This window comes from Cyprinus carpio, chromosome A10 (assembly GCF_018340385.1).
Source record: "Cyprinus carpio isolate SPL01 chromosome A10, ASM1834038v1, whole genome shotgun sequence".
Lineage (NCBI taxonomy): Eukaryota > Metazoa > Chordata > Actinopteri > Cypriniformes > Cyprinidae > Cyprinus > Cyprinus carpio.
Window position 1 is genome coordinate 5,382,950 of NC_056581.1, and position 18,199 is coordinate 5,401,148.

Genomic DNA, 18,199 nt, shown 5'->3' on the forward strand with positions numbered 1-18,199 from the left:
AGCTCTCACTAATGTATTTAAAACGTTTAAATATGTGTGTGTGTGTGTGTGTGTTTTTTTTAAAATATATTTGTATTTTTCTTTTTTAATTGTGTGTGTAAATATATAGCTCATAGACCTCAGAGAGATCCCACTGTCCTGGAAAACCAAATATTAGGGATTTTCAAAAGTGGCCTGGAAATTTCTGCTGTCAATATAAGTTTTAATTAAGCTTCGTTGTTAAAAGCTATTTCAAGGCAAAGAAATACTTAAGTGTTTGTATTATTATTATTATTATTATTATTATTATTTATTTATTTATTTTATTATTATTTTTTTTTAATCCTAACTTGTACTATAAAAGGCTTGAAAAGACAAATCATGGTAATTCACAAGGAAGGTGTGGGCACCATGAAGTAAGATTGTCATTGGTGTTTTGTACATGGCATAAAAAAGCAAAATAACTGCCACTCTGTTTTTGTTTTCTTTTCGTAAAGTTTGTTTCGATTTGTTTCAGGAATAGTTTTAACCGAGACTGTCAGAAGTCCTGACATATTCCCAGCTCCTGGAGAAAGTGAAGTTGGATCAGAGAAACATTCATTTAAAATGTAACTTTTTATGTAATTGCATTATTAAAACTAAAACAAATAGATTTCATTGTAAAGCAGAGAGACATGGGAAAGATCTGCTTGTTTTTTTTTTTATTGTGGTTTTCATTTTTATTTTGCCAAGTTTTCTTTTTGAATTTATTTAGCGGATATTGCCATCATTTAGTCACTGTGTGTGGACTAATTATTTGGTAGTGAGGAGGAATACTTTGATGAATGTCAGCTGCTCTTTCCTTTGATGTGCATTAACTATAGAAAATCAAATATACATAAATGCAATGCATCTGATCAAATGTAATGAGGGGAAGGATTGTATGGTAATATTGACCATGTTTTGTCCATTGCCCTTTTTCTGTTGTACTACTGGCCAATCAGAAGAGCAGTGCAATATTAAAAGGGCATTGGCTGATAGAAAGAGCCCTCCACCTCCCTCCATGGCCTTCACCTCTCACCCCTCACCTGCTCTGACATTATTTAACATGTGAAGCCCTGGAAAACCATGAAAGCTGACAAACTGTGCAAATTTACTGTAAACTTTAAACCAACTTGCTTCAAATCAGTTTCAAGAAAGTATTATTTGTGCTTTTATTATTATTACTGACTCACAACCATGCACATATATGCCCATATAAAAAAGAAGCAATTTTAAATAATAATTTGTCAATCTTATTTCATAATTTTCAATAAAAATGATTTTCATAGACCTTTTGCTATCTATCTATCTATCTATCTATCTATCTATCTATCTATCTATCTATCTATCTATCTATCCATATCTATATCTATATCTATATATATAGCAAAAGACCTATGTAAATTATTATTTTTTATTGAAAATAATTTGAAAAATATAATTAGTTTTTTATATATATATTCTTGCTGATAAGGTGGAAGATGCCGGTTAATGTTATTATTATAACAAGCAGTGTGTGGTCAGAAAAGATGGCTGTCCCTCTGTCCACGTGCTGATGTGCTGAGGTCAGCTGCTCTGACGATGTTGCACTACTGTACCATCCATTCTAGCAGTGCAATAGTATTGTCATAGCATTTAGCCTCTGATATGCTCAACGCTCGCGGGACCCCTGGGAGACAAGTGGTGGATTTTCCCCTTTCGTAGGTTAACCTCCAAATGTAACTGTTGCAACGCATGTGTTTGAGAAATAAAATCAGTTCTTTTTGGACTTGAGTTCTGAGTTCAGGCCTCATTTGTTTCGGTGGACTTGCCATTTCCCCTCAGTTATCACGTCATCGCATGAGGCTTCGTTTGGAGCTAAAGGGCCGAATAAAGGTGCACGGGTCGGACCCTCCCTTGTTGCAGGTTAGCAGGGGGAAGGGAATGTTTTCAGGAATGTAGGGAGGCTAGTCCCGGGGTGGGGGATGGTCAGGAGAGGGGCCCAGGACTGCTAAACATGTCTCTCTGCATTGCTGAGACAGTCCTTAACATAACAGCGTGAATCAACCCTATAGGCTCTGAATCATACCAGGCCTATATGAGCGAGGTGTCTGTACTTGCCCCATACCTATACGAATATGCTGTTGTTGACTTTGTGAAGTTGAAGAAGCGTAGGTTACTCTATTATCATAACTTCACAAGAAACACTACACATGAAGGCTGGAAACATGCTGTTATCAGCTCTTTAGTGATTAAAAGTGTCTGTGATGAAATATTGTTCATCAAAGTTGGTTTTACACCAGAGCAGTAGCGTAATTTTAGAAATCCGCCTGGGGTTAAGTCTCAGTTCTGTTGATACATTGAGGTGGGGAACTCTGGAGCACCTCAACCACTCCAGTAATGACTGGGACTTGTCGGGGCACGTCTGCAAAGCTTGCTGGGAAATAGTGGAATGTGAGGAATGGGAGATGATATGTGTCTGTGGCACTATCATACGGGACATATCATCACACTTTACAAAATGAAACTTCCTAAAGGGGTTTTCAGATGGTTGAAGAGCTGTTTTTGCTTCCGAGAACCTTTCAGAGAACGGTTTTTAAAAGAACCATTTTTTTAACTCTGTGTGAAGAACATTTTTCACTATCACTCTTAAAATTAAATGTTTCAAAAAAGGTTTTTTGCAACAATGCCATAGAAGAACCATTTTTAGTTCCCGAAAGAACCTTTCAGTGAATATTTTTTAAAAGAATCATTCTCTTCTTAGTGTGAAGAACATTTTTAAAAATCTAAAGAACCCTTTTCCACTGTTAAAAAATAAATTAATTAATTAATTGTCCAATGGAAAGATTCCATGAAAGTTCTTCATGAAACCACAGATGTCAATAAAGAACCTTTTTTTTTTTTTTTTTTTTTTTTTAAACAACTGTTTGTAGAATGGGTTCATGGGTTTCTTCATGAAACCACAGATTTCCTTTTTAGAACCTTTAGTTTTAAGAATGTTTAACAGAATTTTTAGTTCCATGAGGAACCTTCATCATCCATGGAATCATTCCATTGGACCTTTTTTTTTAACAGTGGAAAAAAGGTTCTTTAGATTATTAAAATGTAAAATAAAATAAAAAATGACTTCTTTTAAGAACCAAATCTATGTGGAATCACTGTGAAACCCCTCTTTCTTGAGAGTGAAAAACTTGAATTTTTAAGACCGCAGGACGCTTGCACTTCTCATAAATAGATTGCTCAATAATCAACTCATCTATATTTTAATCTAATGTCACTACTGCTTTTTTGATTATGGAGAAAAAAACAAAAACCAGTGTGTTTGGTTTTAATATCAGTTACACCTTGTTTTGGTTTGATGGTTGAACTGTTAGACATGATGCAACAAGTTAATTACCACTGAATTGCACTCCAGTGTTTCATTTGAAGGTCGCTCAAAAAGGGTCAAAGGCCACTTGAGTTAAACATTTAAAAGTGTTATTAAATCTTTAATTGACTCAAATCGTCTTAGGATTGTCAAGCTGCCAGAATATGGATATGAAGAAGGTCTGTGTCTTAAAACCACTACATTGTTATTTGTGATGTAGAAACTGAATTTTAGCTGCATCTGTTTGAAATTGAGTGTGTGTGATACTAGACCCAGTTAAAGTCAAAGGACAGTCAATACTAAGGGTTTAGTACAGGAATTACAAGACTTCACACATTGGGATACATAAAAAAAAAAAAATTATCACTGATCAAAACCTTCAGTGTCAAATCTTCTGTTGGAGAACCTAATTGTTTTCATCAGACACTTTCCAAGAATACAGGCTACAAAACAGGGTCAGAAGTTCTTTTTTTAAAAAATCAAGTGTTATTGTTGATTATTAAACTTAAGTTTTTTTTTTTTACAATAAATCTTTTTATTTGGTCTGCTACCAAATGTTGGTTTGTGGGTAATGTCGGACTTGTGCTCCCATAATTTAAAGAAAAATATTATTTTATTATTTTTCTTTTGAATGGCTTTGCTTGACAAATGCAGTCAACACTACAGTTTGACATTTACTTAATGGCATGCGATTTATGTTACTTCATTAGGAATGTTTTCCTAAACTGTTTTTTTTTTTATATATATATATAATTAAAAGATTGTACTGCAATGAATTAATTGTCAAAATGATGTTTGTTTTATGATGTTAGTGATTCAGTCATGAAGGTCAAGACCATTTTAATGGACCGCTAGGTTACAGTTAAGCAATAATAGTTTAACAAACATATCTAATAGTTCAACCAACAAAATCACGATCTGTGTTTCTCTAAAAGCCTCACGGGTTTGTGTTCCTGCTCACACACACACAGTCCTCTGTGAACTGAAACTCTTTCTTCTGAATGTAAATAACACGCTATTCTTTCGTAATCACGCTTGATTTACACAGTAGGACCTGTTCCCATACCTTTACATTTATGATCATCACTGTAGGTATAGATATCTGTAGTAATAAATGTTGTTACTTTGGTAATTAATCATTTATAATGTTTATACCGTTCTCCATGAAGAGAGTAGCGGCTTATTATAAACGAGCTGTTTACACTTTATACAAAATCAAAGTTAGTAATGATGATTTTCTAATTATGTGCTAATAGTAGCTGATTATGATAAGAGGAAAGGTCTTCACTGTCAGGTCGTGTGCACACTATAGGCTAGTCTTTGCTGCCATCTCACGGACAGCATAACATACAGAGATTTTCCTGAAGATGTCCGTTTGTTGATTAATTTACACGCCTCCGATTAAAAGGTTTTTTACTTGCGTGTTTAATCACCGGTTTTTACGAATTTGTCGATTTAATACAGTTCCTTATCTTCAAAGACCGATGATAAGTTGCAGGAACCGACTCTAGTTTAACTCATTACAACAGGAAATTAACTTAATATTCACGAGTTCAATAACATTAGAAATAAATGACAACAAAAAGTCTAAAATATAGCGCTTTAATATTGCTTGTCAGTATGCTTATGAAAAATAGTAAATACATAAATAGCCTATTAAATCACAGAAACATTTTTAAAGTTACTTTCTTAATTTTATGTCAATCCCTGCATTATTGTAGGGATTCTGTCACATGGGAAGAGATATGATAATCATATGCAAATAAACATCTGACTTTAAAATCCTGCAACCCATTTCTTCAGTGTTCATGCATTTATGACTGACGTACAAAAGACTGAGAACATTCTATCAAAGGTCTTACATTAAATACACAGAATATAAAAGTTTTATAAAATGGTTAAATAAAGGTTTTACACTTGCTTTACAAATAACAACACAAAAGCTGTTAACTTAAAGAACTTGTTAACATATATATAAAAAATAAACTTAAAGGCAAATTCCTTTTAAATCACAATTACCCGCAGAAGTGGAATCATACTCAAGTTAAAGTGAATACTGCAAAAAAACACACAAGCACTGTGCATCAAAACACAATTTAAAGGCAGGAATGGAAAGTGTTAAAGTAAAACATACACACTAGATAAAAAAGCTCATTTTTACAGCAGTAAAAAAAAACGAAAGCAAGCACTCAGTCCTCATGTCTCTGTGGCTGTAGGTGGGTTATTTCGGGCACAATTATCTTCTTGTCCACAGTCACCGTCTTCACACTCACATTGCCGCTGTGTGGGAAAGACGTAATGATGTAAATCACTTTAATATTTAAAAAAGGAAAATAAAACAATTTAAAACAGAAGACATGGGAGGATAATATTGTAACACTTGATGTTTGGGTGTAATGCGTTTAAGGAATACAACAAAATGATCTCAAAATATATAAGAAAATTATGAGAATGACGAATGAAGTGAGTGTGTCTTGAAACCTTGATGCTGGTGGTTTGGAGCATGTGCTCCGACAGCTCTGCCATCTGCTCTTTAGTCTGAGACTCCACAGCGGCCTCGTGTGGGAGCTGCAACATTCAGCCAAAATAAACATAAAACACCAGCAGAACCTGTTCATGATGTTTACAGATACTTACAGTATAATATATAGAAATAATATTCATAATTAATGAGACAAAACAATTATATTCCAATGTCGTTAGGCAGGACAGGTTTACCAGGACAAGAGGGGCTCTGAAGAGGTAGCTGAAGGGGTAGTTTAGGAGGTTAAGGCAGCAGGTGGAGTATATATCTGCGTAGCGCAGTAACTGACTGGCAAAGAGGGTTTTTGTGGAACCACAGCGTAAAAGACTGCCCATTTTCCCATAGCACAGATCCATGCCGTACGTCACCATCTGAAACACACATGAACTGCTTGAGAATAACAGTTCCGGTACTTTAGAGTTTCTTTGGTTTAAACAAAATTCTGGATGTTTTGCAAGAAGTCAGATGGGAAAACATCCGAGTAAAGTACGAGATGATCCTCAGAGCTCACCTTTATCCTGTTCTGAATTGCAGTAATATCCGGGCACTCTTGACTTCCGCTGTCCAAATGCCTGATGGGATAGAATGAAGAACAGTTTCAGGTTTCGCTGTCCATAAATACCCAGAAAAAAGTTCATGAAGAGACAAAATAATGTCTTGAATCATAACATAAAAGCCAGTATAATCTAACATTTACTATAATAAAAATAAAAATCTAATTAATGTCAATGAAGAACAGCCCTCTTGCGCCATCTATTGATCATGTCAAGTATCGCACCACCTATGTGAGACGAAATCATACTCACTGATATAATTCTGCGAGGAAGATGTCAAGATGTTTTAACTCCTCGAACATATCTATAAAAAGACAGTATTTTCAGGCATTCTTTATCAAACATGAAATATTAAAGGTACTTTATTAATGAGCACACACTCACTGGCTTTGTCAGCCCACACCTGCAGCTCCTTCACAAGCTCAGGAACCACCAGGAAAGTCTTCCAGCCTTGACGTTTCTTTGACTTGAGGATATCGCCAAAGATGTGATCCCCCACATAGAGGATGTCTTTCCCCCTAACATCCAGCAAATCACAGACAATATCAGAAGATCCTAAGAAAGGGGTTGAATAAGGATAACTGACATAAGCCAAAGGAGTGCATCCGTGCAAGCCTAGCGAACAGATCCTGATGAGAAGAACATCTGACTACCTCCAGAATACACTGTCCCATGCTGAAGGTCTCCGGTGTATGTGCCGATACGCAGCTTCCCAGTGTCCTACAAAAGGAGAATGATGAGATTTAAGTGCAATCCTAATTTAGACTGGATGTTTGCTGATATTTCACTAAACTCAAAGTGACTCAATGTTTATGAAACAACGGCTTACTAATGTAACTAATATACTACTGTTCAGCATTTGGGATTGTTTTAACCAAGGCTGCATTTATTTGATCAAACATGCAGTAATATTGTTAAATAGTATTTTAATTGAAAATAACAGTTTTCTATTTGAATATATTTTAACATGTCATTTATTTCTGTGATGCAAAGCTGAATTTTCAGCAGCCATTACTCCAGTTTTCAGTGTCACATGATACTTCAGAAATCATACTAATATACAGATTTAATGCTCAAGAATCTTGAAGAAAGAAAAAAATATCAGTTGAAAATAATTGTGCTGCTTCATATTTTTGTAGAAGCCATGCTACTTTTTCAGAATTTTCTTTGATTAATAGAAAGTAAAAAACAGCATTAATTTGAACATTATAAATGTTTTGACTGTCACTTTTGAACAATTTAATGCCTCCTTGCAGAATATTTAAGAAATATAAATGTCTAGGTTTTATGTCACCCCACATAGCACAGAGATTTTTATTATTTTATAATAAAATAACATTTTATAATATAATTTATATCATTTTAGACCATTTTTATGACATATTAACTATATTATCTTGTCTGGGACAGACTTTTATTATAATTAGCATATTTAAAGGCTATAATATTTTTAACATAATGGTAGGATTTATGTTACTGGGAACAAAACTTTTCAATTCACTTCAAAGAGAAATGGGGAGAAATGTACTTTACCCTAAGTGTAATGTTTGCATTTGTAGTGTATTGGTAATGTTTCTAAATGTTTTCTCCCTGGTTTTGGGGTAAAATAAGGTCTAGGCATGTTCTTGACAGGCTTCAGATTCACACAAGTTCTCATTGTTATGAAATAATCAGGTATAATAGTTTTCACTCCCCCTTTTTGCCTGAATAAATGCTTTAATTAAAAGAGTGTAAAGCTTTTTCTGTATGTTTGTAGCAGTGCACACAACATTAATAACTCACCGTGTCTACCTGTCGTAACACTGTGCCCCCTGCAAAGAACAAGGGCTTCTTCGTGTCCACCACCACCAGATCAAAGTATGAGCGCCACGGTTTCTTGGGGTTCTAGACAACCGGAGTAATTTATATATCTTTATGTGTGCGATCAAGAACAGTCACAAGCAATTTCTCAGAGTAAACACTAAGCACTGGTTTTTGTGTCACTTATAGAGAGATCATGCTGCTTACCTTAGAGCCAGATGGAAAATCCAGTAAGTATTTCATAATTGCCTAATTTGAGAAAACATGTAATGCAGCATTATTAAAAAGGAATTATGAATATCAATGATAGCATGCAATGATATGCAGCCTGTCAGTGGCAGTTTGAATTATTTCTAGGGGGCCGGCGCTCTTCTTACCTCGGTGTAATTGAAGTCACTGTTAGTGGCCAGGAACACTTTGGCGACCTCTTTGATGCGGCTCAGTAACACAGGAAGACGAGGCTAGACAAAATAATACATATATGAGCGAGTCTTTTGGCACATACAAATACCTCTATTCATATATATATATATATATATATACGTAATTACCACTTACATCTTTAATCACATACTTGTCCAGGTTCTTCAGAGTTCTTTCCTTCAGAGTGCCCTATAGGACAAAAATAACAATGACTTAGTAGTGTGAAACACTCACATTGTACAGGGAGTGATTATTTTCTGCTCTTAAAGGCAGGGTAGGTGATTTGGTTCAAAAGTATTTTTTTATGCCAGTTGAAAGTCTCTACACACTCCTATAGCAATCACTAAGTTAAGTGGTCTAAATGTATTTATATGTATTTATATCGTCTGTGGAAAGCGTGTATGTATTTGCATACCTCCGCACACCCTGTTCGCACGGACATGTTGGGTCATCAGCGCTGCCCATAACGCTATTGCAGGCCGAGCGAGAACGGAAGGTGTTATTATTGTAATATTATGCGCTTTGTACTGTAATGTATTCTCACCGGTGAATGAGACATGAGCTAATCTGCCAGCACTGCATTCAGCCCTCCACCAACACGTCTCTCATCTGCCTGTGTGTGAGGAGGCGTGGCTTTGGAGAGTGATTTGCTGGGAGGGTGGGATCTTGTGCTTTCAAAGCTAGCTTGCTATTGCTACAGCCTCTCCGAAATCACCTACCCTACCTTTAAAGTCATATTTTAATTTGAAGTAACTTTGGAAGTAAATTGTTTCATGAGAAGGTGAACAAGTAGAATCATAAAATTAGTTGACATAAAAATGGTTACCGTGTCGTGAAGGTAATCCATGGCATCCCTCACGTCCTGAAACATGCTTCTGTGTGACATGAACAAGTCACCGTGTTTGAACCCTTTCATGCAACTAAATAAGAGAGAAAGAGTGATTTTGGACACCTATTGGGCGTATTTTAAGTTTACCATAAATAAACCCAACAGTCTAAACTATCAACATGATCAAAAGTTTGCTGAAAAACTGTTGTACACAGTCTACTTCATGCCTTTTATAATCTGATTGATAGTTTATACTTTTTTAGCAAGTAAAAGGCATTTTAGTTTAAAGTAGGGTCCTGGTTCGCATCTGTTTCTACTGTGAAATTTTAAATGATTTTTATAAAATAAGTGTAAGAATAATTCTTATATTGTTAGGAATATTTCAAGATCAACATTTACGGGACTGAAGCAACTTAAGTTTCTTAATTATCCATACATCACTTTTCAGAAAAAAATCATGTTCAAATGTGAATATCAGATATGATCTTCAGGCTTTTGAGGAACGTTTATTCATTCATCTCTTAATCATCATTTTGCTTTGCATAGTTTTGTTCCACAATAAAACCTACAGAGCTTTGATCATAAAACTAAGCAATTAGATATCATCCTACTAATACATATTATTGGGATAAACAGAATGAAAACTGATATATATCAGTATTTTATGTAAGCAGTCTGCTTTACAGTCATAAAGATGTGATTTACATTACAAGCTATTAGAATTTAATCGTGCATTTTGGCCATATAAATAACATCTGCGTCAAATTGCATATTTTTGCTCAGTTTGTGCCTCTGAATAATACTGATGGGTTTTTCTTTTCTTAAAAAATAAAAAAACTGTTCCATTTAAAACATAGATTTTTTATGACTAACTTTTTCATTAATTTAATCATTTTTAATATTTATTTGAATAAATTTGGCTTGCTAGGGCTTTGTTATCTGGTTGCTAATGTGTTCTGGGTTTTAACGTGTGCCGTGTGAACAGTCTGAAATAATCATAAAGGTTTATTGATATCCCTAGCTATAAGCATAAACAAGATTAATAGCGATGCTTGCTTTAACAAACATGACTAATTATGAATATCACTCACTGTCTGATAGACAGTGACGCTGTAAAAGAGCCATGACTCTTGCAATTAAAGAATAATTCACTCACTTTTTGTATCTGCTGCTTTTGGTGAAAAAGTCAACCAGGCACGCATACAGATACGTCTCTGAGAAAAGGAGAGGGACCAATCGTGTTAACAGAATCAATTATCCTTTCACTCCACCATGTAAATGTGTCGCTGTCATTGTACCTGATAGGTTGAAAAGCGTGTTGAGGACGTAGAAGCGGTTCGTGTCGTCCCTCTGGATGAACTTGTTTGGATAATACTCATCGACCTGTCCGCTGCGAACAGACACACATCTTAATGAGAATAACAGCAGGTAAATAAGCTTCCTGACACACCATATATATATATATAAAGCATTTGAAACGCATTGGAAAGCTGGTGACAGAGCAATAACAGTCTGCCACTGAGCTGCCCAGCTAATATGTCACAGCAGCCAGTGTTGAGAGAGCTCTAACAACTACTGTTCTCAAACAACTGATCCCTTGCTAAATAAAACTGTGCCCACAATACCCCACGTCTGATGAAACACCATTTATTATGCTGTCTTATACATGAGGACACTCACAATGCTGATCCACGCTCTGTTTGTCCTCGAGTTTGAGAAGAATAATAAAAATGCCACTACTAATTTTAAATCTGTGTGAATATGAACTTGTAAATCTGGTAGTGTGTTTTAAAAGGAGAGCCAGGACTTCTATACAAGAACTCAAAGTCAATGGTCCAGTTACACTTGTCCTTAACCTCTTTCATCAGTCCCACAAACCCATACTAAGAAATCAACAGCAACATCTACGAGTCCATCATCCGTGTTAGAGCTAAATAGAGTGGTTGGGTCTCAAACAAGACATTTTTTTCTATAAAAAGACTATAAAATAGGGCTTAAAACATTTCTTCTTAACCCTGTTGTTCATCCGCCTCAGGAGGTCAGATTAAATGTTTCATGATATATAAGATATAAATATTTTATTATATATACACTACCGTTTAACAGTTTGAGTGTGTACCCTTTTTTATGTTTTTGAACGTGTCTTTGCTCATTAAGGCTGCATTTCAAAAATACCGTAAAAACAGTAATATTGTGATATATTATTATAGTTTAAAATATCTTGTTTCTATTTTAATATATTTTAAAATAGAATTTTGAATTTTCAGCATTGTTACTCCAGTCTTTCGAATATGCTGATTTGCATTTCTTATTATTATCAGTGTTGAAAACAGTTGCGCTATGATTCAGATATTATGTTTAGACTAACCATTGCTATAATAATTGCATGAGAACTTTAATGCATTAAATTGCGATATTAAAGTCTAAATGGCTTGCTCTGCTGTGCTAGTGTTTCTACACTGATCCTTGTACTTCTTGATCTGTTTTTAACAGCTCTTGACCTCACCGTTCCCTCACATTGGGTTTATTGGCTTTCAGCCTGGCTCTCTTTAATGTTTTGTCCCACACAGCACTCTACTTTGTTGAAATCCTCTGGTGTCAGTGAAAGTTCGAGGGGGCATTTGTGAGAAAACTCTCACTCAATACACCACTGACCCGCGCTGCAATGAACCATCTCACTCACTTTCTCAGGTACTCAAAGCCGTGAGTGCATACCAGGATGTTTCCATTGGAGTCTATTTTCAACAGGTTACCATACGTGCTATCGTACACCAGACCTCTGGAGAGAAGAGGAGAAAGAGAGAGAACATTTGAAAGAAGCAGAGACTGTAAGCATTCAGACAAGTGAATCATTTATAGCAAAATATGGCCCTCTAAGGAGTTAACACAAGAGATCCCCCAGCAGTATCATTGAGAAGAGAGTTTAACTGTCTACGTTTGGTATTCAGTCTGCTTTAATAATGACCTCAAGTGACCTTCTGCTTCATGAGACCCTTGAGACTGGTGTAACGCAGGACGTTTCTATTTGTATGGTTGCCCACAAAGTCTCTCATGAATGGTTTATAAAAGGCTCAAAAGTGACTACAAACTGACTGGTTTCCAGATGAATGAAGTGCACTTAAGGTCCATTTATACTTATACTGTCTTATACTAAAGAAATCAGCTCATATTGGAATTATGTGATCATGTGTACTACTGTTCAAAAGTTTTTTTTTTTTTTTATAAATACTTTTATTCAGCAAGGATGCTATAATTGATCAAACGTGACAGTAAAAACTTTTACATTGTTACAAAAGATTTCTATTTTGTTATTTTGACCTTTCTATTCATCAAAGAATCTTGAAAAATTTAGGATAATAAAATCAGATCACATTTTTTCACAAAAATATTTAGCATTTTAAAATATATTCAAATATAAAAAAGTTATTTTAAATTATATAAATAATATTTCACAATATTTATTTCATAATTCATCATTTACATTTACTGTATTTTTTATTTAATTAATGCTGCCTTGGTGAGCATAGTAGACTTATTTTAAATACATAAAAAAAGAAAATAATTAATGTAGTGTAATTAATAATTTTGAGTGATATGAGACAAATGCAGTTAAAGGACAAGACAAAAGAAAGAAACTTTTGTCCAAATAATAAAGTCAACATAAATCAAAACTAATCCTTTGACTTCTTAATACACATTTCTGGTCTCATCATGCACTATATTAAAAATCTTTGCGTTTATAGTTTTATCATGCAGAGTACAAATCAGAGTACCTGATACACATGATTCTTTTTCAAAAATTCAACCAATTTCAAATGGAAGTGACTGGATTTTGAGTTATGAATGGAATTTTGCATTGACTAAAAAGCAAATGACCCTAAATCAATACAGTCCTGTCACTGGAGCAGTACCCTAAGCCTGGTTCTCAATTCCAGTCCTGGGGACCCCCTGCTCTGCACATTTTGCATGTCTAACTTATTTAACACACCTTAATCAGATTATCAGATCGTTAGGAGAGAGATACATGAACTGAACTGAGTTGTGCAAAGCAGGGGGTCCCCATGACTGGAATTGAGGTACAAAAGCTAAAAGGTACATCTTTGTACCATTTTTACCCCTTAATAGAACATATACCTTAAAGGTACATATAAGCACTTTAAAGGGGAAATCAGATGCCCATTTTCCACAAGTTGGTATGATTCTTTAGAGTCTTCATGAAATGTCTGTAACATACTTGGCTGTATAAAACAACACCCTTTTATCTTGTCAGAAACAGCTCTGTTCACAGCGACCATGTGTCTTTAAATGCTAATGAGCTCTGCTCACCCCACCCCTCTCTTCTGTTTTTTTGTGTATTCAGTGGCTCTGATGTTGGGAGAAAATTAAGACTCTTATGTTCACTCTTACATCCAACTACAGATCACCTGCATTGCTTACGAATCTGTTTTGTAAATGTTTTTAGTATGTGTATAGTAAATCTGGCTGAGGGCGGAGATATGCTAATATGGGACAGTCCGTCAGCGGTTGTGGGTGGGGCCTGAACATTATGACATCATACTGCTCAGAAAATCAAAACGGCTTTATAATGGAGACTGTTTAGTGTTTTTGTGGATTAAAAAAAAGGAATGAATGGATTTTTATCATTAGCAACACACTGCTAAGACACATTATATGCAAACAAACAGTGTGTAAGTGTGTTTTGCATCTGATGTCCCCTGAAGTATACCTAATACTTTTGAAAGGGTACCACAGTTTTGTACCTTTTTTCTGAGATACTAAAGGATTCTCATGAGCTACATTTTGGAATTTATTGCATTCTATACTGTTGTTACTATACAGTTTTTACTGTTTAAGTTGTTTAAATTTTGCCTGTTGTGAATCACCCTTCCCATTGAAATCAATAGAACAGATTTTTTGTGACGCAATGTTACTCAGAAATGAAAACCGTCATGATTTACTCACGCTCCACTTGTTTCAAACCTGTATGAGTTTCTTTCTTCTGTCTAACACAAAAGAAGATATTTTGAAGAATGTTTGTAGCCAAACAGTTGATGGTAGCCATTGACTTCCATACTATTTTCTTTCCATACTATGAAACTCAACGGCTACCGGCAACTGATATTTGCTTTTTCTCTATTTTCTTCTTCTTTCTCTTTTCTTTTTCTCTATATTTTATTACTGTATTGTTATTATTATTTTATTTATTGTCTATTCTCTTTTTTATTGTTGTTTTTATTTTATTTTATGTTATTTTTGTTTGTTCTATGTCTGTACTTTCTGTACTGGAAGCTCCTGACACCAAGACGAATTCCTTGTTTGTGTAAACACACTTGGCAATAAAGCATTTCTGATTCTGAACTGTATGATTACTAACATTCTTAAGAATGTCTTCTTTTGTGCTCAACAGAAGAAAGAAACTCACACAGGTTTGGAACAAGTGGAGGGTGAGTAATTCATGACACAATTTTCATTTTTGGGTGAACGATCCCTTTAACTAGAATATGGATAATAAGAAATGATGTGCATGTAAACATAGTCAATGTTCTGCTTGCGCCGACACACACAGCAAGCCTTAAAAGCCTTTAGAGCTCACTGACCCGATATAGCCTAATCCAGAGCCATTAAGGGAGCAACACGTACCGCGTGGGGAAGCTGGGGTCGTACATATAGCCCAGCAGCTCGTGTGGATATCCCATTGACACCAACCTGTCCCTGAGCAGCTCAAAGCCCAGACTCTCATACTCTGGAGACTTATACACTGTAGAAAACAAGAGAGTGGATTGTGTGTGAAGCACTTCACACACAGTCTGACAGCTTGTCCCAGAGGCGCTATAAACGCTCTCACCTGCCAGAGTGTAATCCATGTCGAAGCCATAGCACTTGATGTTTTCAAGCGTCAAACTCCGGTTCACAAACACCCTGAAGGGAAAGACAGGAGGTTATTTTCTTCACTTTGATGGGTAGGTCAACACTACATTTCTCACAGTTATCGATTTGCTTTAATCCACAGTAACCTACACTGCATTCAAGTTACAATCAAACCCACAACCTGAGTGTTGTTTAGGCCATGCTATATCAGTTGATCTACAAGAACACGTTATACCGCCAAAAGTAGTCATTTACAAAGTGTTTGTAATCAAACATGTTCAGTGCTTATCACATGGTCCTATGTATCACGCAGCACAGTTTAGGTCTGTTCTTATCAGGTCCCTCACATATGACATCAGTCCAGTTGGTCCAGCTGGTGTGAGGTAACTGCCGCGTAAAAGACGTAAAGACGTAGAGTGAAGGAACAGCCAACTGGCACTCTCTCTTCTTGGCAGTTTTTCTAAGTAAGCCAGTCACGCTTTTATATTTAGTGTGGAAAGTACTGACTAAGAAATCTAAAAATAGACAATGCCATTTTGATTAAATCAAATAATATTTTAAATGTTACAAGCTCAACAGTCAATTAATATTGAATATGAGAAAGAAAGCTGGAAATGTTTATACAGTATAAGCAAAAAACAACAACAACAAACAAAAACAAAACTAAGAAATGTGAATTTCTTAAACACGGTTGTCTGAACAAATTTGTTGTGTTGTGAAATTAAGACACTTTTGGCTGATCACGTTTTACGTGGTTGATTGTCACCATTGAGGTTTGTGTATCAAGTATTGAGGTCTATGCAAAATTCTAACAAGAAAGCATAGTTCATTTGACATATTAAGTGTCTGCCGTGCTGAAATACATATAAATATACATCTAACACTAGTGTTCTCTATTCTTTTTCTATTCTGTATACTTGCTTTCTTTTTATTTATTGTAAAAAATAAATAAATAAAACTTCCTATGTGTACTGTTAGGCTAACTGGGACTTGTCACAGCACTTTCATATTGTTGCTCTTTTGTTGGTTTGATTGCTTCTATTGTCCTCACTTTGTAAATCGCTTTGGGATAAAAGCATCTGCGAAATGACTACATTTAAATGTATGTGTGTGTGTTGGTGTGGGTGTATATATATATATAGATATATATATATATATATATATATTATATATATATGAATAATCAACAATTTATATCTCAAATCTCAGTATTTATATCTCAAAATGTCTATTGGGTTACATATTGAAAATTTGAAATTTGTTGAAAAAGCAAATAGTTTCTTGATGAATATTGTTTTTATTCTCAACAATTAATGTTTTATGGCGCATCTCAGTGACTCACTCGGGTTCAGCTGAAGATGTAAAAGAGGTCGTGTCATTAGTCATGTGTTGGCAATGTCATATACAACTTTCTTATCACAGGTTTTTTTTTCTTTCACGTTTGTTGACAAACATGAATTCATAAAGGGATAGATCATCCTAAATTGAGCATTCAGTTTACTCATCCTTTTGTGTTCCACAGAAGAAACAAAGTCATACGGAGTTAAAATAATAATAATTTTATGTAATAACTATTCCTTTAAGTCTATGTCCAAAACCTTGATGATGACAAAAAGGTAATAATCTGAAACAGATGTGACTGCTCATCTATGACTAACTAATCAAAGAGAACAGAAACAATCAGTCTTTAATCTTTAAATAGATAAGAGTGTAATCAAACAAACCAGACCAGCTAACTCAATGAATGAGTACATGAATTAATTAATGAATAAATAAGTAAACAAATAATACTGAATACTAATCTTACAGTGTCCTTCTTATATGTTACATGTACCCACTATAAGAGTCACTGTAAATTACACATAATTACAATCAACCAACCCTAACCCTGTAGTATGTCAGTAATTACATTGTAACACTTTCAAATAAATAAATAAATTCCTTTAAAATTCAATTAACAGTTATTGTTTTAAGAAATATCCATGGTGTTATTGTTTGAAAAAGTTATATTTTGTTTAGATATTATCTGGAGCATTGGTCCAGGTGTGTGTGAAAGTGTGTGATGCTGCAGGTCAATCTATATCCATGAAAAGCAAGAAACCCAAAGCCTGTCAGTGGAGCTAAAGTATATCATCTTATTAAAACAAACACATACTAAGAGCTGTGCCTCTGAGTTTCGTTTAACGCTGTTGTTTGCACCTGGATGAATGTGTAAAAGTAGCTACCCTGTTCTTACCTGCTGATGATTTCTCTTTTGGCGGCGCGCGACTCCATCGCGAGAGTGCGGGTCTGCTCTGTTATAATAACCAGCAGTGCGAAGCTGTCACGAAACTCCTCTTTGCGCTTTAAATTGTACCATGATGCTGACATCACCAGTGTAAGTTTTCCTCGGGTTTGGCGTGTAAACAGGAGCCCTATGTGCGTAATTTGGGCGTGTGTAGGATGCACGCGAGCACGGGTGAAGTTTGGCTGCAGCGCGCAGCTCGAGCTGTAGATTGTGTTATCAGAGCGTCGCACGCGCAAAGCTCGCGTTCAGCGCCTAAACACTTGACAGTCGATACCGCCGGACTCACCACATTCATGAGCATTTACAATTAACCTCGCATCAATATTTCATGTAGCGCAGCCTTCCTCCCTACATTCACATTCACGAGAGGAGAACAAGTCCCTTACGCCGGGGCAAGTTGTCACGTGTGTTTTACATGTTGCAAATGTACACATTTTATTATTATGATTATTATCACTTATAATTATAATACTATATATATATAATATATAATATATATATGATATATATATAAGATATATATAATTTTTTTTTTTTTTTTTTTTTACTGATTATAAGGTGAAAATGC

General features: G+C 35.1%; 1 protein-coding gene across 2 annotated transcripts; it reads right to left on the reverse strand.

Moving 5' to 3' along the window:
* Positions 1-4,934: 4,934 nt before the first annotated feature.
* LOC109054570 (cytosolic purine 5'-nucleotidase-like) lies at positions 4,935-17,730 on the reverse strand. 2 transcript variants are annotated; one of them, XM_042764845.1, is made up of 19 exons: positions 17,584-17,730; positions 15,322-15,397; positions 15,117-15,234; positions 12,160-12,255; positions 10,775-10,866; positions 10,633-10,690; positions 9,474-9,567; positions 8,783-8,836; positions 8,602-8,685; positions 8,432-8,473; positions 8,207-8,308; positions 7,078-7,144; positions 6,809-6,979; positions 6,677-6,728; positions 6,382-6,442; positions 6,065-6,241; positions 5,828-5,914; positions 5,508-5,626; positions 4,935-5,402 (listed from the first exon to the last, which is right to left on the reverse strand). In XM_042764845.1, exons 2-18 carry the CDS (start codon positions 15,338-15,340, stop codon positions 5,543-5,545), a joined length of 1,458 nt encoding a protein of 485 aa, XP_042620779.1. In that variant the 5' UTR covers positions 15,341-15,397; positions 17,584-17,730; the 3' UTR covers positions 4,935-5,402; positions 5,508-5,542. The 2 variants fall into 2 exon arrangements, with proteins under 2 accessions (XP_042620779.1, XP_042620778.1); XM_042764844.1 differs by having other exon boundaries at positions 4,935-5,626.
* Positions 17,731-18,199: the final 469 nt, after the last annotated feature.